The sequence below is a fragment of the Oenanthe melanoleuca genome, chromosome 12 (assembly GCF_029582105.1).
Source record: "Oenanthe melanoleuca isolate GR-GAL-2019-014 chromosome 12, OMel1.0, whole genome shotgun sequence".
NCBI classification, from domain to species: domain Eukaryota; kingdom Metazoa; phylum Chordata; class Aves; order Passeriformes; family Muscicapidae; genus Oenanthe; species Oenanthe melanoleuca.
In genome coordinates, this window is record NC_079346.1 from 14,571,535 (window position 1) to 14,595,003 (window position 23,469).

The 23,469-nt window shown below is 41.7% G+C and overlaps 3 protein-coding genes across 4 annotated transcripts; 1 reads left to right on the plus strand and 2 right to left on the minus strand.

The window, feature by feature from the left end:
* Nucleotides 1–116: 116 nt before the first annotated feature.
* GLT8D1 (glycosyltransferase 8 domain containing 1) lies at nucleotides 117–7,205 on the minus strand. 2 transcript variants are annotated; one of them, XM_056501344.1, is made up of 10 exons: nucleotides 7,022–7,205; nucleotides 5,024–5,079; nucleotides 4,819–4,917; nucleotides 4,172–4,388; nucleotides 3,405–3,522; nucleotides 2,784–2,868; nucleotides 2,458–2,570; nucleotides 1,803–1,969; nucleotides 1,556–1,668; nucleotides 117–965 (listed from the first exon to the last, which is right to left on the minus strand). In XM_056501344.1, the coding sequence occupies exons 2-10, from the start codon at nucleotides 5,037–5,039 to the stop codon at nucleotides 775–777; spliced, it is 1,119 nt and encodes a 372-aa protein (XP_056357319.1). In that variant the 5' UTR covers nucleotides 5,040–5,079; nucleotides 7,022–7,205; the 3' UTR covers nucleotides 117–774. The 2 variants fall into 2 exon arrangements, with proteins under 2 accessions (XP_056357319.1, XP_056357320.1); XM_056501345.1 differs by lacking the exon at nucleotides 7,022–7,205 and adding an exon at nucleotides 6,609–6,764.
* Nucleotides 7,206–7,237: 32 nt separating this feature from the next.
* On the plus strand, nucleotides 7,238–9,764 carry SPCS1 (signal peptidase complex subunit 1). Its single transcript, XM_056501346.1, has 4 exons — nucleotides 7,238–7,341; nucleotides 8,275–8,334; nucleotides 8,642–8,728; nucleotides 9,599–9,764. The coding sequence occupies exons 1-4, from the start codon at nucleotides 7,306–7,308 to the stop codon at nucleotides 9,719–9,721; spliced, it is 306 nt and encodes a 101-aa protein (XP_056357321.1). The 5' UTR covers nucleotides 7,238–7,305; the 3' UTR covers nucleotides 9,722–9,764.
* Nucleotides 9,765–10,226: 462 nt separating this feature from the next.
* On the minus strand, nucleotides 10,227–23,435 carry NEK4 (NIMA related kinase 4). Its single transcript, XM_056501341.1, has 16 exons — nucleotides 23,217–23,435; nucleotides 20,673–20,939; nucleotides 19,460–19,657; nucleotides 18,501–18,608; nucleotides 17,752–17,906; nucleotides 17,096–17,237; nucleotides 15,884–16,309; nucleotides 15,425–15,478; nucleotides 15,067–15,207; nucleotides 14,149–14,274; nucleotides 13,754–13,817; nucleotides 13,247–13,353; nucleotides 13,052–13,140; nucleotides 12,227–12,432; nucleotides 11,973–12,106; nucleotides 10,227–11,271 (listed from the first exon to the last, which is right to left on the minus strand). The coding sequence occupies exons 1-16, from the start codon at nucleotides 23,307–23,309 to the stop codon at nucleotides 11,179–11,181; spliced, it is 2,403 nt and encodes an 800-aa protein (XP_056357316.1). The 5' UTR covers nucleotides 23,310–23,435; the 3' UTR covers nucleotides 10,227–11,178.
* Nucleotides 23,436–23,469: the final 34 nt, after the last annotated feature.

The window sequence follows — 23,469 nt, forward strand, 5'->3', positions numbered from 1 at the left end:
TGTGCTGCTGTACTTCAGAACGATTAACTTTGGCTTTAATCACTTGCTACTGTGTACAAAGGAAACACTTCCTCTATCAAGACATGAATTGGATTGCCATTTACCTGAGGCTGGAGTCAGCATGTTACAATTAGCTTTATTTTTGAACAAAGTTTCATCCACCACTTTACAAAAAAATGGTTTAGTGTTCACTGGCAGTTAAAACCATTTTGCATAGTGAAATAATACTTGAAGGATTCATCTTTCAAAAAGGATTCAATTTTGTAGAATTCTGTAAGAAAGACTTAAACAGAAACGGCTGGGAGATTTCATGCAAAAAAGGGTTGTTGAGGGAACTCTTTCACAAGATAAAAACAAAAAACCCAGGCAGCTCTTAATTCCAGTCCATTGCTGTGCAAGATTTGCTAGTGCAAGCACCGGCTGAACTTGTATTTTGTTCTTAGAAACTTTGTTTCTGTAATTGACAAAATGATCCCCTGCTAGAAGACTTGTAGTCAAGAACAGGAGAACACAAATGAAATGACATAAACAAAAGTGCTGTTTGTGGAGATCTTCCCTTGTTCTCTTTAGTGCTGCTGGAGTAGCATCTTGTGTCACGCAGGTGACACCAGCCTCCTTTGGACCTGTGCATTTCAGAACTGCACCTGAATAAGTGAATCACCTCGTGCTCCAGAAGGCAAGGTCAGCTCTGTAATACAAGTTGGCTAAAAAGAAAATGTTCTGCTTGGCTCCAGAAGTTTCCTGAGAAAACATCATCTTTTATTCAAATGGACTCTACTTTGCTTCATAGGCTTCCAAGTGTCTGCGGATCAGGTTGAACTTGCCTGTAGGGTCAGGGACATACCACTTCTCCCAGACTTCTGCATAGGAAGCTGTTCTTCCCCAGGGTTTGAAATGTCCATTCCAATGGAGCAGCTTGGCAGCTTCCACAAACTGAGGAGAGTACCTTTTCCCAGCACTAGACCCTTCAATTGAAAATGAAGCAATAGCGTTTGAAATAAAGGCAGCAGAAACACCAATGTTAACTTCAAAACAAAGGATTTAACAAAGGAAATGTTCTCATTTATGGAGAAAGGAGGTAATAGGAGAGGCAGAAATAAGGGCAAAGTGAAAAACAATCAGGTGCAACTAAATGTCCCTTTGATCTGTTTTCATACACTGCCTTCCAAGTTCTTTAAAACCCGCTTAACACCCAGATGAATTCAGCAGCCTATGTATTGTTCATCAGAAACATAACCTGAAAAAGCTTTCCCAGCACTGGGGTTTCACCAGTAGAATGTCTGCCCTTCTCAACAATTTTGGAAGAAACACCTTGGATCACTTCAGATACAATATATTTGTGGAAAATCAGAAGTCAGTCAAGAACTAACCCCCAGCCATTCGAGCAAGACTCAGGCCCACAAGCCCCAAGATGGAATTGAAGCTGTTTTTCTTAAAGAACAAAGAACAGAATAGGGGAATAAAAGCTCACTTTGCTATATCATCAACAAGGTGTCCAGCTGCAGACCTGGAAAAACACCCTGGGGGAGCAGCATCACAAGTGCTTCAAACATACCGAGATGTCGAACGTTCCACATGGGATCAATACTGGAATGTTGCTTGTAGAATACAATTAGCAGTGGAGGTGTTGTGATGCTGCCAGCCAGAGTCTTACTGTAGAGTTCCTCTCTGGAAGTTGAAAGGGTGCTGATCAGTTATTTTTCACTTGTAGCAGATACACACGCAGCCCTCCATTCAAGAGGGAAATGCCAGCAGCAGAATCCAAGCCCTGAGCTGCTGGCACCCCAGCCTGGGGTACTTACACCACATTAAGTGCCATCCACTTCTCCAGTTGTTTCGTGATGTTCTGTAATTTCCATTCAGTCAAATTGGCAACAAAAACTCCAGGATTGAAAGAGCAGGTGTTGGCTTTCATGGCAAGCTTTCGGATGGTTTCTTTTTTGTAATCTAAAAACCCAATGTAATTATACTGGGGGGAAAAAAAAGAGAGTAGAAATTAGCTTAAAATACATGGGAAATTCCTAAAGAAAAATTCTGCACAACACACAACAGATAGGAATAAATTGAAGTTGTTGGAGTAAATATCCCTTCCTTTAAAATGAGTGAAAGAAAGCTTAAGAGATGTAACATTTTAAAAATATTATTATATAGGCTACATATTTTAAGGAATGCTGCATGTTCTTAATAGTACCATATTATTAATATGGTACCAATCTCAGATAAAATTCTTTTTATACATTCAGAAATTAAAAATTGTCCCTTCGATGTTCTCAAACCTCCTGGTGTTCCACAAAGAGAACTGTCATTGTAAAACATAGTAAAAAATTGACTGTGAATGAACAGAAACTGCAGGTCCCATTTGTAAAAGTGGTTTGGGCAGGGACAGTCACATGTTTAAGTTTACAGAGATATCTGAGATCTACAGTATTGCTATCACTGAACAAGACTAAAACTGACCTGATTGCCTGCTCCACGGACAGCAACTTTACTGCTGGTTGAGTCACAGTCATCTGAAAATGCAGCTGCATGTCCAGGTTTCAATGGAGTGTTGTAAAGTTCAACAATATCATCTGGAAAGTGGAAGAAAGCACAGGAAAACCAAAAGCAATCCTGACTAAGTGCCGAGTTAGGCTTTGTTCAGTCCATTAATACAGCATATAAAGCTACTCAGTTTAACCCAATTCACTCAAACTTACAAAGTTTGTACAGAATGTTTGGGTTCTGTGAGAGGTAAGATACTGACCTAAGCATAAGGCCAGTGGCAGCTAACAAAGGTCCCATACCTTGCACTATTACATCATCATCCACATAAATGACCTTCTCTGCATGAGGTACCAAGTTGGGCAAGTAGAATCTTGCAAAGGTTAACTGTGAGAACAGCAAAGCAAGAGAAGAGAAGAATTAAATGAAAAAATTGCCCAAATAAATGTGAAATTGACTGATTTTTTTCCTGGCACTTATCTATGGCATTAATGTCCAACACCACTTCTATCAAGGAGGTAAAATAGGCAGCAATATCCTACATGTAATTTAAAATAAACAGGTTCCATCAATTCCTGGTGTACCATGACTGTATGCATTGATAAACTAACTTTAAAACTGGTCTATATAAAAATTTGTTATTTCTCCACAAAGATCTGCAGCATGTCTGAGGTGCTGGCATACTTGACATGCCAGCTGCTGTGCTTCACTGTGGCTAGCAGCAAAAAATGATCCTAGGTATGCATACATATATACTCAAATCCATCTCTCACTATCTAGATATTTCATTTTACTGAAATTTAGGTATTTGATTGTGATTGTTTCTATGCTAACAGATTTGATCTCTAGCTGTGTTCAAAACCCAACATCAAAATAAATTGTTATTAACTACTAATTGCAAAAAGTAATCAGCAAATCCTCACTGGTTTGAAGGTGTCTGCTTTTTGGGGATCCACTTGTACTTTGTTTTCTAAGACACGAGGGTCAAAATCCAGGATTCGGTATCTCATATTTTTCAGAAGAGGGCTCCTCAGCCACATCCTGCAAGCAGGAGAAAGGCATAGACCTTATTAGGTGAGACAAAATGAAAGGAACAGCAGGAGATCCAGCTAACAGTGACACAGATCCTGATGTGACCATTCATTTCCCTGCCCAACAAACACATCTGGGATGTAATTGATGCTGTCCTGTGTGGCCACAGGGGCAAGTCCAGAATCAGCAACTGCACACCTGGGACATGAGAAAGGTATGAGGTCACTTCTTGTTTTATCAGAAACACACAGTCCTGTTATCACAGGCCCTTCCCAAAACCATCAGTGTGGACAGAAGGGGGTTAGAATAACAGGATCAAAGAACAATCTATAAAAATGGAGAAACATGACTGCCAGCATTTGAATTGCTTAGATGAAATGTAGAAGTACATCTTACAACCCTTCCACCAACAAATTCTAACCTCACTGGCTGGGTATAAGCCCACTGGAAAAGATGTTTCTTTTCCATCCCTGAAACCTGACCAGGAAAAATGATGGTGGGAAAAACTCCCACAGCAGCCCTGTCAAAAATCTGCCATAAGCAGCAGCAGATGGGACTGGGAGTGAGGGGAGTGCAGCTCCAGGGAAAGGCAGCTTGCTCTCCTCTCAGAAATACAGAAGTTCACCATGTTGTGGGAATCAAAAGAAAAGATCATTACCTCAAGTGATCCACAGTATCATTCAAAGTAACAATGTGGAAAACCACATTAGATCTGGTGTTCTGGTAAATGCTGTTCATGGCTGCAATTGCACCTCCGAGCCTCTCATCTGAGGCTGCAATGACCACAGAAATCTCCTGGTCATTCCTCTCATCTGTCAGCCTCTGGGGAGCTGCAGGAATGAAATCTATAGGCTGAAGTCCTAAGGGACTTGGATCTGCAGAGTAAAAAGACATACTTGTTTTTATTATATTATTACAACACTTCAATTATTTCTGCTATACACTTGGATGTCTGAGCTGAGGTGTGGATTACACTGAGCCAGTATCAGATACTCAGAGCCATCAGCTTTTAAGAATCTGAGATGCTAATGAATAGACTAACACCACACTTACAGAAAACTGCACACATTTAACCACACATATCCACACACAGCATAAGGTATTAAAAGGCTGAGCTACAGTAATCTGGACTTACCTTTGGTCCCCTCTGCCTATAACCTCATTAACTTCCCCCTCCCATTCATCCAAACCACGTGGTGGGTTCTGTCTGGCCAGAGCATGTGTTCTCCCACCAATTCTTACATATATATATATGTATATATATTTTTTTTTTTTTTTTTTTAAATACAAATAAACCCAACATACCTGACAATTCTCGTCTCAGGAAGTCACTGAGGCTTAGGAAGTTATGATGAATAACTAGCAAAAATATGACAACAGCCACTAAAAGGATGGAAATGTTCACTGAAAATTAAGAAGAAAAATCTTTATCAATATAACCAGAGAACTGAGAAACTCAGATACAAAAGATATATATTAAAAAAAAAAAAAATCAGACATATACACATACCTTTCCTTAACGTCATTTTTCTATTCTTATTTTATTACCATAAAGTTCCTGCAAACCTGCAAGAAAAAAATACAGCAGTCACTGCCAGTGTATTCTTCCATGAGGCATAGCACACTATCAACAGTAGTGTCACAACAGTTTCAGTACCAAAGGCAGTGAATGTTTCCCTCTGTCAAAGAGATAAAATTGTATGTCACATTTTAAAAAGTCAGTATGCTATCAGGAAATACCTAACTACAACCACACAATCACAGGATGGGTTGGGTTGGAAGGAACCTTCAAGATCACCTGGTTCCAGCTCCTGCCATGGGCACAGACATCATCCCCAGCTTCTCTGGGCAACCTGTGCCAGGGCCACATCACCCTGACAGGGAAGAATTTCTTTGTAATACCTCATTTGAACCTGTCCTCTGTCAGTTTGAAGCCATTCCCCTTTGTCCTGTCATCCATACACTTGTCCCAAGTCCCTCTAGAGCTCTCTTGGAGCCCCTTTAGGCACTGGAAGGACTTTAACAGATCCATGTCCTTCTCATGTTAGGAACTCCCCCCACTACAATGACATATCTAAAGAAGATCTCTGAGATAAAAAGGAGACATGCAGATCTTGCCACTTACTTTACTGACAGAAAAAAAAAGAAAAGCCAAGCTCCTTCTGCCAGTCAAAAGTAATCTGAGAAGATATGGAAAATTATGTATGTTTTCTTTACTGTTGAAACTATTTATTTAACTTTCTGAACAGGGAGCACCTGAGCAATAAGATAAAATGTTGTATGTTTCTTTCCATATTTAACCCAGCAAGATTCTGGTGTTTACAAGATTTTAACAAACAGCTTTAAAAACCATTAAATTCTCTACCTAAAATACATGTATCAGAGTTTCAGGTGAAGTGTCACCACACAGAACATATCACAAAAGTGGGAAAGGCAGCACCATCATATAGAAGGCAGTAGAAACACAACACCAGTGCAATTTCGATAAGAAATTTAAACATGCTTGTTCACTATTTAAGGGTCGACGTGAAATCAGAACAAGAGCTGCGTATCCTGGCGTGTGAAGGAGCTCTCAAGTAACACACTGAAAGCCAACAACACGCTAAATTCCAGAAACGTGAGAGACTGGCGAAACCCCTAAATGAGAACACCTCAGACTGTGCTGTGACTGTTACATGTGTCAGAACCACCTCCTTCCCGCTGCATTTCCCCCTGGGGCAGACACATCAGCGGAGCCCAACAAACCCCGAGCTCTGCCTGCAGCACCGCCGCACTGCTGGCACGGGGCGGGACACGGAGCTTTGCCTGGGAGCACAACGCCACGTCCCGCTGTGTGGGAAGCGCTCTGCAATTCCCAGCGCCAGGATGAGCGGGCACGGACGCGGCCGGAGCCGCCACACGGACAGGCCGGAGCCGCCACACGGACAGGCCGGAGCCGCCACACGGACAGGCCGGAGCCCCGGCGACACACGGACACGGCCGGAGCCGCCACAGACACGGCCGGTGCCTCAGCGACACGCAGCAGCCAGGCTGGGGGCACTGACAGAACGTCCCATGCACAGGGATGGTGACAAACCACAATAAAACACACAAACCGCGCCGCTCCACCGGCTCCCTACGGCGCGCACCGCGCTCCCCGAGCAGCTCTGCGGGTATAGCCCCGCTCCGTGCCCCGCGGCTCCGTGCCCCGCGGCTCCGTGCCCGCCGGCTCCGTGCCCCGCGGCTCCGTGCCCGGCTCTCCCGCACCGCCCGCGGCGCCCCGGCCCCTCACGGCCCGCGGGTGCCCGCCCAGGTGCCTGACCGCCGCCAGGCGCCGAACCACGCCGCGCCCACCCCGCCGCGGTAGCGGGGCCGGCGGCTCCGCCAGGCGAGCCCGAGGCTCGGGTGGGAGGGCGGCCCGCGCGCTGCAGTCGATGCGGATTCCCGACAGGCGGCCCCGCGCCCGCCGGGAGAGGCGCTCGGCCGGGGTCCTGCGGGGCGAAGCCGCCGTTGCCGAGGCGATGCGTACCGGCAGGCGGAGGGGAGCGCAGCAGCCCCGCAGCGGCGCCGGTGGCACGGAGGAGATGGCCGAGGCTGGAGGCGGCACCCCCGGCCAACGGAGCTCGGGGCGGGGCGGGCGGGACGGACGGGGCGTGTTTCCGGCCAGCTCAGCAGGCGCTTTCCGCTCCGCCGCGACGAGCGCCGGGAGCCGCGGGGAGGCCGCGCCGCACCCCGCCAACAGCAGGGCCGCGCCCGGGACCGCGGAGACGGCTGCGAAGAGGAGCGGGAAGAAGGCCGAGAATCGCCGCCGCCATGCTGGGCGTGTTCCGCTCCATCCCCACGCAGATGGTAGGGCCCGCCCGGCCTCGGCACCGGGGCACTGCGGGTGATGCGGCCGGGAGCAGGTTTTAGTGTCCCCTGCGCGATCTTGCCACCCGTGTACGAGGCACAGCTAGGGGAGTGCAGGGTGAATCCCGTGGAATTGCGGTTTTGACCTGGGAGTTGGGACTCTGATGCTGTAGAAGGAAGTTATTACGCAGCCCCTCTGCGCTTTCCTTCCTCTGCTATAGACGGGCTGAAGGCAGGGTGTGCTCCCAGAAGCCGCGTTTTCTAACGTCAGGCAAACATAGATCAGTTGGGTTTGGAAGGAACTGGAGATCATCCAGTCCAGCCCCGCCAAGGCAGGGTCACCTGGAGCAGGAATGAATCCAGGTGGATTTGGAATGTCTTCAGAAGGAGGGATTCCACGACCTCTTTAGGCAACCTCTCCCAGTGCTCTGCCATCCTCAACATAAAATTCTCCCTTCTGTTGAGGTAGAACTTTGTGTATTTTAGTTTATGGCCATTGCTCCTCATCCTGTCGCTGGGCACCACTGAAGAGAGTCTGGCACCATCCTATTGGCACCCACCCTGGAGATATTTATCTGTCAGTCTTCTCCAAAACACAGGTGCCACATGCACCCTGCCCTCTCGGGCACACCCTCTTCTGTGGTGATACAGCTTTTACTTAGTGATGTTAAGGTGACTACAATAGTATTTTGAACTTGCATTACTTACCCTGATCAGACAGTGCTTGCTTCTGTTTCTAGGTCATGTGGTCAAGCCTGCAGAGGAGGTGTTTTCAGCCACTGTAAGAAAAATAATTCCAATCTGGTTTGAAAGTTGAACAAAAACACTGAGAACCCATGGTCAGGTAGACTGTAGGATCTAACCTGAAAGAATTAAGTGGGCAGGTCTGTGTTTTGAATAACTGACTTTTTAAAAAAGTGTCTCTTTCCACAGGACTACAAGGGCCAAAAATTAGCAGAACAGATTTTTCAAGGAATCATTCTTGTCTCTGCAGTAAGTATAGTAGACCTGTGGGTGAGAACATGACTATTTTGTTTTCTGATCTTATAAGTATTTTTCTTGTTGTTTGGGGTCAGTAAAAGCTTTAAACAAAGTTAGAGGGGCTGTCATGGATTAAAACTCTTTTCCTCCTTTTACTTTCCTTGTTGGCCTGCAATTTTGAAAAGGTTAGGAAGATATATGAACTGTGCTTTTGAAAAATCTATATTTTCTTACCTAAATCTACCCCCTGCAATTTAATCATGTCATGAGAAATGTTTTTCTTCATTTAAAGTTTGACTTTTTAAATATTTTTTTCCAGGTAATTGGTTTCATCTATGGATACATCACTGAACAGTTTGGATGGACTGTCTACATAGTTATGGCTGGATTTGCTTTATCATGTTTGGTAAGAATGTTTTCCCAAAACCCAAAAATACATGCACTGTTTAATCTGGAATAATTGCTTAATTGAGGGGCTGTCAGCACAGACTAATGTTTGCTATGCAATTCAGATTTATTAATACATATTTGTGCTTCCTTTGATCTGCATAAGTACTTTGCAGCCTATTAAGTGCTTTTTTTGAAGTGCTGACAGGATTTTTGCAATTTAATACCACTTTTGAGTTCATTTTTCATTTCAATTAAAAGTTAGTTTTAAGTCTAGCTGACAGTGTAGGTAACAGAAAAGACAGGGAGGTTTTCTGTGAGGTAGCAGCTTGTCAGGACATTTTTGCAGCTGTCCCTTGCCATGACAAGGAGGCAGAATATGGAATTTCAGGAGTAATTCCTTATCCATGCATGAGAGGTGTCCCATTCCTCTTAGGGCACTCCCAGTCCAGTTTTACACGTGGTTCATATACCTTTCAGCAGAATTTGACCAATCACTACTCAAGACACACACATATCACTGTTTGAAAAGCCCCTGTAATTCTCTGGCATCATCATCCACCTGCTCCTTCCTTAAACATTCCTGAGTCAGTCTGGCTGCAGTTACTGTGATGCCAGGCAAGGGGAGGCTCTCACTGCAGTGTGGGAGGGGCTGGCAGTGCTGGTGTCACCTCAGGGTGGGTGCTGTCCTCCTCCTTGCAACAACCTGGGGTGCTTTAGTCACATATTTCAGCATGACTTTGCAATGTAAACTGTAAATGTATATAAAATTGTATGAGTTTTATTAAGACCAATAGATAATAAGTTAGGGATAAAGATTTTCCTAAGCAGCTGTACAGCATCTTCAGCCTCTCGGTGTGCATGTTGTGACTCCCTCCTTTGCCCTCAGCTGACCCTCCCTCCGTGGCCCATGTACCGCCGCAACCCCCTCAAGTGGCTGCCAGTCCAGGAGTCGGGCACGGAAGAGAAGAAGGCAGCAGACAGGAAGCCAAAGAGACATTCCAAAAGCTAAAGGCTGTTACTTTGTTTGTTAAATTAATTTTCACTGAGAAATACTTCTTGGCTTAGTGTTTGGGTTTTTTCTTAGTACTTTGTATATAACCAAGCTCTGCAGGGAGCATGAAGGCTGGAAATTGGGTCTGGAGTTTTATGGGAGTCACTGGGAACACTGGGGTGGGGGGATTAACTTCAGAAGGCTACTGGAGGTCACATCTCAAGTATTTCACTAAAAAGGAACACAGTGAATCAAATTAATTCTAGTTAAGATGTTGCCATAGCTTAAAAGATAATAAACAGCTGGATTTCTACCGAAATATTTCTAACTATGTGTAAAACAAGCTATCAGTAGTGCCAGGTTGTAACAAATACTGTGAAATGATACATACCCCACAGTTCTGAAAGTAACTGTTCTAGTATTGCAGGGTGCAGTGAGCCAGTTTTTGTTTTAAATAAATTTCCCTTTGAAGAACAAGTAAGAATAGCTCTTGAAACATTGTAACTTGAGCAGCAGCAGGATCCATAGGTACAGCATTTTGTTTTACTAGTCATGTCAGTAAGCTCCCTCAAAGCTGCTGGAGGTTACAGTATTTCAGCTACAGGCAGGAAAAGAGACAGGTTGTTCATTTATAATTTTATTTTACAAATTCAATTCCATTTGACTTCTTTATTATTTAAAAAACATGTGCTTTTCCTGTAGGAATGGTATGCAACAATGCCTTGTGGCTGTAGCAAGACATTCTGGATGCAAACAAAGAGAAATAAGTGTTTTTTCTTTTCGCTAAGTGATTCTGGTCTTGGGCACTTTCATTCCTAAAAGGAATTAGTATTTGTAAGGCAAAGGGATTTCTCCAGCTGGAACCATGGTAACCATGGCTGCATTCCTTTCAAACATTTTCAGACTTATTTTATCCAGTTACCAAATGCTTTCTCCCCACCTTGGTGACTGCCCCAGCAACAAAGCACAAGAGCAGTCTCTCCTTACAAGCAGTACAGCTGCCCCCTTCAGCACTTGGACTTGGCAATTTACACAGCTTGAGGACCTTGAGTTCCACAAAGATTAGTAATTGTCTCTTCATATTAAATGTTCACAACTATCTGATGTAATACATTATACTTTATCACATCAGAGATGTTGTTACTACCAAAAACCTTTTGCTATGACAAATTCAAACCAGAACATAATCTTTCTTGACACTCCTTAGTATACAAAACTTGGTTTCTACCCCTATGTGCATCTATGAAAAGCAACTTTTTAAGAGAATAAAAACTAAACTAAACAGTTTCTCTTCTGAGAAAGTAATAGCCTGGTTCACATTGTAACATGAAAAATATTACTACAAACTAGTGTTTCCTGCAAGTTCACCTCCTTATTCCAGCAAAGGACATCAATGGATGAACATGCTTTGTAAGCTGGTCCAGTCTATCAGAGGAGCTGGAAAACAGTTCTTTTCTGCCAGGAAAAGATTCTGGTCAGAGCTTCACATTTTCTTCAAGGAATTTCAGGTGCCGAGCCTTTGCACAGTAACTCAGGTATTTGTCTCCCATGTGCTCCCGCAACTGCAACTGTTCAGAACACACACAGAACAAAACCCACAGCATTTACTGGCATGGAAAAAAAGCAGAAGCAACCAAAATATTAACAAAAAAATACCAAAGCACTCAGTTGAAAGAAGCATGTGAAGTTCAGCAATGTAGATGAGGAGAGAAGAAAAATGAACACTGTTGTCTAAAAGCCAAGGACTTTCAAACCCCACCCAAAAATTTTAAATACAAGATCTTCACAGGTTACAAATCAAATACTGCCTGGGTAAGTGTAACCAAGTTTTGAATCAAAGGAGCTGAAGGTATTCTTCATTGGTCTCTATTGGGGATTGATGTTAAATAATTTCTTATTTTGGACATAAGCGGCATCAGACAAGTAATGCGAAGGTAAAAATTTGAGAGAGACAGAAGAAATTATTACTGGAGAAACAGCACACAGTAAAATTATTTGCATCCCTCACACCTTCCCCAAACTCAGGGACCATGGTATAATTCTAAAGCTCTGATGGTTTCTGAAGAAGTTGCAGTTGAACATAGTCTACATCTGGAATCAAACTTAAGAGTGAAAACTACAATATACTTAGGTCCTTGCCTGCCTATGACTACATAAAGAATCAAGGTTTCTGGAATCAAGGTTTACCATATCTCAATAGGGTGAAGACCCTGCTCATTTATCTAGGCTTATGAAGAAATCAAACAATTTTATTATGAAAGACATTCACCTCTCTTTTCGCTTCATCATCTTCTTCCATGATTCTGTACACCTTCTCAAGAAGTTTCACTCCCAGTCCTTGCACCACATCAGATCTCAGGATTTCAACCATTCTCCTAATCTTGTAAGGGACCAATAACATATCTATTAAAAATACAATACAATCAAAAATCAGTGCAGTAGTAATTACTTTCAGTACAGACAATTTTCATATTCTTTCTTGATGACTCTTAAGTATCACCACAGAATCCCAGAGCAACAGACCTGAAGGAATCTCTTCCATTTTTAATTCCTCTGATTCATCAGGTGATTTTCCATGCAAAATCAAAGTATCTCTATATTTTCTATTCAGTTTAAACTCTGGGGCTGGGGTGGAGGTTACACAGCACTCAGAGCTCTCTTTGGAGTCCATTTTCAGTGTCCATGTCATCAGCTGCACCAAGTCATTCATTTCACTCACGCTGCTTTTCCTAGGAGAGAAGGGATTCAGTCACCATCAAATACAACTTCCACCCTGCATTCCAAGGGCTTTCAATGAGTTTACTGAGGTCCTAGGAAGTATTCCATGTTAAATTCCTTGTTGTGGAGCAGTTTTATCAATAGCAACATCAATACTATTTCATTTTACAATGGCTCAGAGCCCAGTCACTGCAAAACTCCACAATCCTACTCGCTACTGCTCACTCTGGTAATGCAACAAATGGCATCTTTTGAAAGCTGCTTACGCTGACAAAAATCAGAGATAAATTCAGCCTCACTTACAGTGGAAAGGAAGCACATTGGCATATTTTAACTTGTGCTTTTAATGCATCCTGACAGTAGATGTCTTTTGGTTCTGGAAGATTGGTTTCCTGGGAAGCAACAGTTCACAAAACCAATAGTACACAATCCCACGGCTCAGGAAGCTGAGCATGGAAAGTATATAGTCAAAGAGACAATAATTCAATGGGGCTGCACTTTCCTCTGTGCATCACATATTTCTTCAGTCACTCACTATATAAAGTGTGAAAGCCATTTTTTTTTCCCACTCGAAGTCAAGGTCCAGTATAGCAGTGAAAACTCTTGCATAATATTAAACAAAATCCTTACTTCTCCTTGGAATCACCATCAGACTTGTCTGTAGAGCTTGTGGAAGAGCTTAGCTCATCATCAGACAGGCAATGGGCTTCTCTATTTCTCTAAGGGAAGAGGGAATAAATAAAAACTCTTACAGCTGAAAGTAATTCAGCAATATGGCATAAATTACTGATTCTACATGGAAGAAATACTTTTGACAAAGTTTACCTGAGAAATACTGGGCTCTGATGAGGACTGAGGAACTTTAACACAGTTTCCTGCAAGTGACTTCACTTCAACTACTGCACCATTTAATGACTGTCTCGCTGGAACCACTGGAAGGATGACATTTTGACAGTATTTACAACTAAGCTGTGTGTATTCTGAATTACTTTCATGCTCATGCAAGAAAAAAATCTATCACCTAGCAGAAGGCAGGCAGGGAGGTAGGTATTCTGCTAATAGATAACATTGAAGCTTCTATTTGAAAGTGAATATTCTGTATTTCACATACATTTCAAAAACAAGTTGTCAACACAGAACACAACTGAGCATAACTAAAAAGCAGAATTATACAGATATGTTAACAGAACCTTTTATTGAACACAGAACTAGCCCCTTAGTGCACCATTCTGAAGACAGCAGTGAAGAACAGCCAAGAAGTTACCCTTTCTTCACAAAGAAGTTATTAGCCTACTTATACATAAACTGCTAATCTGTAAACATAAAAATTACCAGAGGGAAGCATCTCCCTAGACTGTTTCAGCCTCCTTCGTTCTCTTGCTGACAAGGGCCGCTCCTTCAAAGGAAGTTAATTTGATATTAATTTGCAATCACCATTATGGCTTTTGTTTTCTAATCACCTATTAAGCAAAAAATCCTTCTCAATTGATATGGGAGAGGAAACTATTATTTAATGGTTAATTATTTATTATAAAACTCTTAAATGTGACCAATCTGAACTCTAGAAAAGGAGCTTCTGACCTCCAAGGCTCAGCAAGGCTCATCCCACACTGAGCAGGGCACAAGGCAGAGGAAGCTACTGCATATTTCTTTACTCACTGTGCACACACTCATGGAACAAACTGCTCAGAAGGAATGAGACAAAACCAACAGTTCTCATCACTAACCTTTGGAAGGGCTGCTTGGCTGGGTTTGGCACTATCTGCAGGCTCAGGGTGCTCTGCACCCCTCTGGGCTGTCTTTGGGGTCACATCACAAGGAACAGGTAGAGGCCGAGGAGAAACTGCTCTGAACTTGACAGAGAAGTGAGCAAGAGTTTATATTTTCTTTAATTAAAAGTCTTAGGAGTCTTAGACATTCTTGCATGGTAAAGCTGGATGCCAGAGATTTTGAATCCTATTGTAACCTCTGCACATCTCCCATTTCTGCTCGCATCTGTTTCCCTTCTTTCCATCCCTACATTTTATCCTCCTCCTCCCATGACATTTTTCTGCCACTGCCTTTGCAACAATTGTCCCCACCCCCAAATAGCAAAACCCAAAGAGAAAACCAGGTTATCAATCACCAATCACCCTTTTCTCTAGCCTTGTGCCTTTCCCCAAAGAAACCGCCCTGCTCAGTGTGGAAGCACTGACAGGAGCTCTATCCTGTGTGCAGGCCAAGATTTTCTTCCTACAGTTTGCACTCAGAAGCTCAGGGCAGCCATTACACACCTGTTCTAAAGCACTACTAAGCCACTACCCACCACAAGTAGCCTTATCCAAAGGCACTGACTTGTAGTCACAAACAGTGAGAAGTCCTGATGGAATTTCTTAGGAAACACTGCAACCCAGTAAAGGCACAGCCCCTCTGGCACACCCATCTCAGCCCTGTGAGGTACTGGGATTTTCAACGATTTACTCAGGCTGCTTCTAACAGTCACCTTCAGTGATCTGCATTTGCTGCCACTGAAGTTTTACAGACACAAGAAACAAGAACAGCATTACGAAACAGGAACAGCATTAAAATAAAAATTGGTCCCACATTTAAAGAGGAAAAACACAAGAGTCTTAAAGGAAAGAGAAGGATTTTCCAAGTATCTGCACCTTCTCTGAGCAGCCTTCAGGAAGCTCTCTCTTCTGCTGCTGCTGCCGTGAGAGACAGGGTTCACTGACAGAGCTGTGAGGCTGCATGTTGAAGGTCATTTTTCCATGAGCATCTCCTGAAGCTCCATGACTGACATCATCCTAATAAGTAAAAGCATTTAAAAAAAATGCAGACCAGACATTTCCAGATTTACACAAACACTCTTTAAAAAAAGTGAAAAGAGGCCATTTTACTATTTGGACTGCAACCACCTTAACATAGCACAGGTACAACCACAATAAATTCTTACTTGAGAGTTAAAATACCTGCTGTACCAGCATCTCTTTAGCTACTAAACCTTTAAAGATGGACACTTACTTGAATTACAACAGGAATAAAGGGTGCTAGCAGCTTTTCAGTAGAATCCAAGCTCTACAACAAATAATGATTTCTCATTAAAAATCTCATGGTAGACCAAAATGCAGCAAAAAGATGATCATCACCAAATAGCCCCCCATCCATATCAAGATGATTCAGGCCTGTTTACAACACAGAACAAAAGTTACAAAACTATTCTTACCCTCTCTGTTTTCAGTTGGAAAACCAAATTTTTTCCCCTGTAAAAACAGAATTCAATAAATCTAGATAGATGCAATCCCAAAACTACTTCACCATATTGCCTTTGCAAATCTGAACCCAAGGCTCCTAACTACTTAAGAATCTCCATAATTGCATCAGCAACATCCTACTTTGACAGAAAAATATGTGCAGCAGCTCTCTAAACTGTAATATTTGGCCACTGGTTAAATCTACTTCAAATAAGCATAAATACATTACCAGGTCAGTTTTTTCGTCTTTTGATACAGGCTGCAGGAGTTTCAAAGTGTTATCATCATCATCTTCTACAGAATCAATAGAAGATGGCTTAGACTCAACACTTCCAGCTTTAAAAGGCTGTTTTGCTCTTTGCTGTTGTCCATCTTCCTTAATTGGTGGGTTATTAGATGCTATTTTAGAGTGGCCTGGAACATGTAAATGCTTTGCTTTATTATTCTCTGGAATACACTCACTGCCACACTTCTCACTTTCACACTTCATCCTTTCAGACAGGGAGATATCAATGTTCACTCCACTGACTGTAGCTATGGAGTCTCCCAAACTGTTCAGATCATTTTTGCTTGATTTTCTTTCCAACTCAACAGCTGGTTTCTCTGAAGGACAAAATTTGGTGGCTTTACATTTGCTGATGCAATCTTCTTCATCCTAGGATTAAAAGAAAAATGAAAAAAGTAATTATCTTTTGGGTTTTACACACATATGAAAGAATTCTCTAAGCACCTAAGGAAAATCAAAAACATACCAGAGCACATTAACTGAAAGAAAATTATGATCAATAACAGATTAGGAGTCTCAACAGAGTCAAAATCTACATTTTTAATGAGATACAGATTTGCAAATGACGTATTTCAGGTACTGGTTTATAAATATGGAGTACCCCTACTTTTCACCAGGACCATGAAAGAAAAGCTGTACTCCCCTGGCACTTCCCTAAGGGAGTAGCAAGCACCAAGAGCTTTTAGGATGTGCTTCACCACATATATTCACAAGATTAACCATTACAAAAGGTTTGTTCTAACCATTGGGAAGAATTTTAAACAATAAACAATTTTTGTTGGGACTACAATTAGTTTTTATATGTATGCTTTTGACTGGAAAAAAACTATTACCATTTGTCATGAAATATTTGAAAAATTATTTGACCCCAAATACTCCAAGAGTAACTCACATAAAACCAGGTGTTGTTTAGTTTAACATCTTACAGATCTTACAATTAGCTTCACTGATCCACAGGTGTTTAACTACTTCCACTCTTACCTAAAAACAATTCCTTCCCTAATATGAATTTTCCATATTTCTGGGATTCAGATTGAATGTTCTCAGGAATGCTCATGCTTTTTTATAAAACTGAGGTTTTTTTATCTAGAAAAAGCTAGAGGGATTTGGGTTTTGTTGGCATTTTTTTAAGGTTAAAAAACCCCTGTATCTTACAAGTTTGTATTTTCTGGCTTGCTCAGGGGAGCGGTTTTGGTGTGCAACATTCCTGCTGGGAAATTCATTCTTTGCTGAGACGACAGAACAAGGGTCTTTAGGTTTAGAATTCATTGTTTTCTTATGATTTCTAGCAGCTTTCCTGTAAATAAAATGAAAGTTGTTCATTCCATCACCATCAACAGGGTCTTAAAATATTTCTTTAGATTATACTAATTAAAAAAATCCCACTCCACTAAAGAACTTTCACACAAAGAGTATCAGATACTGTGCACAATACCCTCATTTTCAATTCCAGAAAAGAAGCTTAAAAGCATGATTCAGACTCTGCCAGCAACATACACTTGTTCTGCAGAGCACCAGGTCAGTTCTATCTGGAAGCAGTAAAATAACTGAGTAAACTTGACAAAGAAAAATAATTATATCAGTATATATCAAAAGAAAGTGTGTTTTCTACCAATTCTGTATTTCTAAGCACAACATGGTTTTATTCTGGATTTGCAGAAAAAAAATATTTTCCACTTTAATTTGCTCATATTTCTCAAGGAATTCAAAGAAACTCATATGCAAAACCCAGGAAAAGTTGTTAAAAAAAAAAAAAGGGCAACAATAACATGAATATTTTGCACAGAATCACTCAAATGAAAATGTCTTACGCCTTTGTGGCTTCCAAAAACAAAGAAATCTGTTGTTTGATGTACGGCTGTCGCAGGATGCTTTTCACACTAGGTCTTTCCTCAGGTTTTTTACTGAGCATAGTTTGTATTATTTCTACCAGCTGTGGGCTGTAATCCTTTGGCATGGGTGGCAGCTATGAAAGGAAAGTAAAATGCTTGTGTGTGTCCATTATGGTCAGCTACATAAAAAATATGTATATAAAAAACCAAACTCATTGTTCAAATGCTAAAAGTTACCTACCTGTTTAATGTTAAACAAAATACTGAAGTCCCAAATGTGTCTAAAAACTGTTCCTAATTTTGTTACTATCAACAATCAAAGTTCTGTAAATAGGCTCAAAATTTTTGTAAAGTAAATCCATATTAACTTCATTATATGCCAAAGCAAGAAGACACTTAAATAAGCTAATCTTACATAACAGGGCAATGGCATCACACAGTAATGTAATTGTTATGCAATGTTTATTCAAAACTAGAAGCAAATTAAGAAAATCATCTCAGAATTTTGAAAACTAATCAGTATATTCATTACATGAAGAGGTAACAAGAAACTCGAGACATATCTACAAAGGAATAACTCCCTTGGTCTGGTATCACACCATCCATCACCAAGCAAGCTGTTACAAGCAAGTAATTTTAACTCTAAACAATATTTCTGATTAAAAAAGATAATCTCAATTTCTAGATAGAAAATCTAAGCACATGTTAAAAAGTTCAGGAGTTTTTACCTTTCCTTCAATAATTCGATAAGCCAAGGAATTCATATCCTTGGCATTGAAGGCATGTTTCAGTGTAGCCATCTCATAAACACAGCAGCCCAAGGCCCAAACATCAGACTGAAAAAAGGGGAAGAGAAAATGTTTGGGAACTTCTTATTAATTGTACAAGTTTTATCTTTTGACTTAGTTACCTGCTTTCAATGACACTGAGCTAATTAAATTCAAAATTCCATTGCAATCTTTTGGCTTTGGTCTCACTCTTCTATTTCCAATTTTGATCAAGTGAAATCTTTTCTTACAAATATCCTCAAGTTTTTTTTCCAAAAGGAAGTGTCGAAATCAGCTGTCTTTGAGGAGAGACTTGCTTGTTGCCTTTTTAGTACAATATCAGTCCTAACTGTAAATGAAAAATCTTGATTTTTCATTGGAAGAAATTTCCCCTCAGCTCTTGCTCATTGCATTCATCTTTATGCAGTGTGTGGTTTACAGCAAGAGCTGAACAGGGGAACATGTTAAGTTTTATTCTGTTATATTTAAAATTCACAATAACACTGCTTATTCCTCTCATTAAAATTACCTTTTTTTTTTTTTTTTTTTTTTTTTTTTCTTAATGCTGCTGTTATTTCAAACACAACTTTTGAGTGTAAAACTTCCTGGCTGGAATATAATAAATTCAGCATGTGCATCTCTCTAACACAGACTGATACTTCTGCTCCCATTCTCTGTCTCTCCAGCTGTGAGAGGTACAGGCTGCCTGCTGAACACCTTGGCTGTGACATAAATTCCTATACACAGTTCCAGAAACAAATGTTCCTACTAATCTCTCTCTTATTTTTTGTTTGGTGTTTGGGAAGATTAAAAGGACTCATAAGCAATAAGAAACAAAAAACCACAGATAAGATTGTAATGATCTGAGACAAAAAAAATAATGTTCCTAAGAAAAGACAAATGGCATTTGCATACTGTACCTTGTAGTTGTAGGGTTTGTTAGAAAAGAGTTCAGGGCTCATGTAGTATGGGGTGCCTATCAGAGTGCTGGCCATGTCATACTGGTTTTCCAACACTCTGGCTATTCCCAGGTCTCCCACTTTGATTATATTTGTTCGTGTCAGGAAAATATTCTGAGTTTTAAGATCTCTGTGCAGAATGTGCTTTTCATGTAAATACTGCAGGAAAAAAAATCATATAAATAAGGTTAATTAACTCCTAATTTTTTTTACACTGAAAAGTAAAATCTCATTACACAAGCCAAAGAAAGAAAACAGAAAAGCAGAAGAAACATAAATTGCTCTCGAGGTCAGGAGTGACCTGCTAAGACAGTATTGGTGAAATAACATTAAAACTTAACATCTTTTAACTTTCAATGTTTAACAACAGGCAGGGGCCCAAAACTTGGCACTGCTTTAACCAAATCTCCCTGGGTGGCCCTTGTAAATCAGCAGAAAAGAGAAAATAGAAGTGTAAACTTAAGACTGTAACTCACTTTCTGCTGCTTTCATTTCTTGACAATCTTAGTCCAAAAAAATTTCAGAGGAAATTATAATGTGAGCGTTGTGTAAACAGGGAAGAAAATCAGTCATAATAAACAACAGGCAATACACTTATTATGGGTATTTTTGACCACAACAGATAACTTTAAGACAGACTTTTCTGTCCAATTTCTTATTCTTTAAAGTTAACATCTATAGCTGGTCTTTATTGCTGTAACAATTGCCTTTGAAGTCTGATAACCTTCAATTACAAATTTAAAAGATTACAATAAGGCTTAATAGAAATTATGCATTAGTAGTCTAAATTTACCATTAAAAACAGCAATAAAAAGACTGAACACAAAATGCTTCTGAAATAATATGCCTTTTTTCCCCCAAAAGATACATTTTGTAAATTAAATGTAAATTTTCAAACCAGAGAAGCATTTCAGACAAGAGTTGCAAACACCCAAAAGGTAACCACTGTCTACTGTGCTACAGAGGCGTGGACATAACATATGTCAGCAATTTTTAACTTAAAATAGTTGATTTGACTGCAATGATCCATTTTTAAGGTACTAATACCATTGTATTTGGATGCTAACCCAGCCAAACAGGAATCCAAAGGCTGCAGCTTAGCTCAAATTTTTAAATACATAAAAAGTCAAATTAAGCTGATATCTGAAGGTGACAAAATTACACTTCATTGTACCTGCAGTGCCATGGCAATCTGGACAAACCACTCCACCACCTGATTCTCAGGCAAGAGTTTTCCCTTCTGCTCCTTGAGCTTGTGGTAGAGGTCTCCCCCCTCGCAGAAGCCCATCACAATGTAGAGGTGGCCATCGTCCCCCTGCCAGGACTCTCTGTAGGTGACAATGTTGGGGTGTCTCAGCTGGGACAGGAGCTGTGCCTCTTGCTCTGCTGCTCTCCTCTCACGGCTGGAAGCACTTCTGAGGTTTAACTTTTTGATCACATACTGTAAAAGACAAGGCAAGGTGTATGGTAAGAGATGCAAGTAACTGCAGAAGCCCATGAGAATTCCCCAGACCTACAGGAAATGCAGTATTTGAAATCTCCACTCATTATTCTACATGGAGGCTGCAGCTTGGCTGAAAGTTATGCACAATTTCTTCCTTTCTACCCTCACACCAAAAAAATGGAGCAGGTGTGTTCCATTCATCCACCTGAATACAACTCTGCTCAGGAATTTCGTGGTGTTTTGCTTTCTTCTGACTAATGTTCACGTTTCTCTTTTTCTCCCCACTCTCCTTTTAAATGTGTGTCAGTTATTCATCTTTCAAGCCTGAAGTATCTGTTTGTGCACCATAGTTACTCTCAAAAAGGCCACATCAATAGTAAACTTAAATATATATTTAAAGTATGCAGTCATATGCAAACAAATTATAAAAGTAATCTGAAAGAGACAAAAGGTCTTATGTTCGTTCCCGAATTTCTTTTATTCTTTATTAAGATGGGTCAAGAATTTTTCAAAGCTACATACAAAAGTTATCTACTTCCTTAATATATACTACATTAAATGTAATTCTAAGGAATTTCAGGTTTCAGCAAAAACATTCATGAAGCTGAAGAGGACACAATAAAATCCATAGAACACTTTTATCACCCACAACACCAATATTTAGGTCTAACCTGATGAAAATTTTGTAGGACATCACTTCAGGACACCAGCTTTCCACAGAACAATCATGTCATGATTATGCTTGAACCTGCCCTTATCAGAGAGGTGTTAAATCAAAACTTTTAAAACCTTTTTACTTGCTGAATTTTAGCATCTTCAGAGATGGTTCAGCGTCTCCTCTCCAGGTGACACCTATTAATTAGCCCAGCACATTTAATTAGAGCCCCTATATATCAAGGGAACCAATTACCCAGGAAATCCACAGCACCTCGTGACTTTGTGTTTCAGAAGTCTGCTGGACAGAACCTGTGATGATGCAAAGCTTCCAGGAGGAACTTCACAAAACTAATTGTATACAGCATCACTCTATTTCAAAATAAAATAGAAATGCTGCAACTACTGTGTTCTGTGTGACAAGTCAACTACAGCTCTGTCTTTAGGCATGGAAATTGTTTCAGCTTGTATCAGCACCTTTTAGAAAATACACACCAAAATGCAAAAAGCACATGGATTAACCTTATTTTAAACTTGGCATCAATTATATTTAGTTTAATGAGCGTGTTTTCCTGGAAAGATTCTCTACTGAAGTCTATTGCAACGTTCTTCCACTTTATCTGATACCAAATTATGTATGAATTCCATTTTGTTTTGTTTTGAACACTTAAAGCTACTTGACCTCCACAAAACTCCAGCACTCAAATATGCTTAAATAAGGTACAATTTCTTTCACAGACCATGTGGCACTGTGCCAAAGCCACAACAAAAAATCCTGGTCATCGTGCTCCAAAGTTTGTAAAAGTTGGCAAAAGATAAAACACAGTAAAGCACAGCAAATATTTATGATGCAGCTAGAAACAGGAAGCAAGGCTCTTGCCAGTGTTACTGACCAGCAGCAGCACAATGAAATCCAAGGACCTGTACCAAGTGAAAGAGACCTGGGTGCACTGTTTACTTTTGGGATGAGGGGAGTAACTCTTTGAGGACACTGGACTGTGCAGGGTGCTGATGGTCTGGAGGGAACAAGTCCTGCCATCCCTGCTACCCAAGGCACAGTCCCAGGGATTCGCCTGGCATTCCAAGCAGGGAGCGGCCCTCATGCGGGAAGGACACAACCCCTGATCCCTGCTGGGAACAAACCTTCTCCAATCACCTCCGGTAAAATCCCGGACACTCAGGAGGTTCCTGTGGCACAGTTCTCCGTTCCCGTTCCTCTGCCCTCTCACATTCCCTATCGAACACCTCTGCTTCGGCCAGACTCGACAACAACAACGCTTGTGCTTCTACTCTGAACTCTTCTACCTACAAGCAAAACCCTCCCGGGAAGAGTCTTCTCCACACCTTTAATAAAAGTTCTTACAGACACGGGAAGAGAACAGAACCAGCAGCTCGGCTGGCGGCAGCCACACCCCAGCTGGGTGACGGTCACAGCCCCACGCTGACACCGGGCTGTGTCACACCTGCCCCCTCACACCTGCCACGTCCCTGCCCGTGCCCAGGGTGGGTCAGGGCCACCAGCCAAAGCCGGGCCGCAGCCGGCTGTGGCTCACAGCCCAGTCCAGCCCCGGCCATTCCCCTCACGCCGAACCCGCGCTCCACAGCCCAGCCCCTCGCTACCTGCTTGCGGTCCTGGCGGTGCCGCGCCAGGCTCACCTCCCCGTAGCTGCCCTTGCCCACGGCCCGCAGGAAGCAGTAGGCAGCCAGGGGCATCCTCCCGCCGCCGGGCCCGGGCAGCGCCCGCTGCCATAGAGATGCCCGGGGCGGCCGCGGCCATGGAGCGCCCGGCGCGCAGCTTTCCGGCGCGGGCCCGGCGCCGCGGCGGCCATTTTGGAAGCGGGCCGGCGGCCATGTTGAGAGCGGGCAGCGCGGC

What these genes read in the sequence shown, in the direction of transcription:
- GLT8D1 (XM_056501344.1), bottom strand. An exon ending in CCTGAGACGAGAATTGTCAG is followed by an intron (nt 4,389 to 4,818) that starts GTATGTTGGGTT and finishes TTTACTCTGCAG; the next exon opens with ATCCAAGTCCCTTAGGACTT. An exon ending in TCCGTGGAGCAGGCAATCAG is followed by an intron (nt 1,970 to 2,457) that starts GTCAGTTTTAGT and finishes TTTTCCCCCCAG; the next exon opens with TATAATTACATTGGGTTTTT.
- SPCS1 (XM_056501346.1), top strand. Translation starts at nt 7,306, where the DNA reads ATGCTGGGCGTGTTCCGCTCCATCCCCACGCAGATG. An exon ending in GCTCCATCCCCACGCAGATG is followed by an intron (nt 7,342 to 8,274) that starts GTAGGGCCCGCC and finishes CTCTTTCCACAG; the next exon opens with GACTACAAGGGCCAAAAATT. An exon ending in GATTTGCTTTATCATGTTTG is followed by an intron (nt 8,729 to 9,598) that starts GTAAGAATGTTT and finishes CTTTGCCCTCAG; the next exon opens with CTGACCCTCCCTCCGTGGCC.
- NEK4 (XM_056501341.1), bottom strand. Translation starts at nt 23,309, where the DNA reads ATGCCCCTGGCTGCCTACTGCTTCCTGCGGGCCGTGGGCAAGGGCAGC. An exon ending in TTATTCCTGTTGTAATTCAA is followed by an intron (nt 15,208 to 15,424) that starts GTAAGTGTCCAT and finishes TTTACTTATTAG; the next exon opens with GATGATGTCAGTCATGGAGC. An exon ending in AATGGAAGAGATTCCTTCAG is followed by an intron (nt 12,107 to 12,226) that starts GTCTGTTGCTCT and finishes TATTTTTAATAG; the next exon opens with ATATGTTATTGGTCCCTTAC.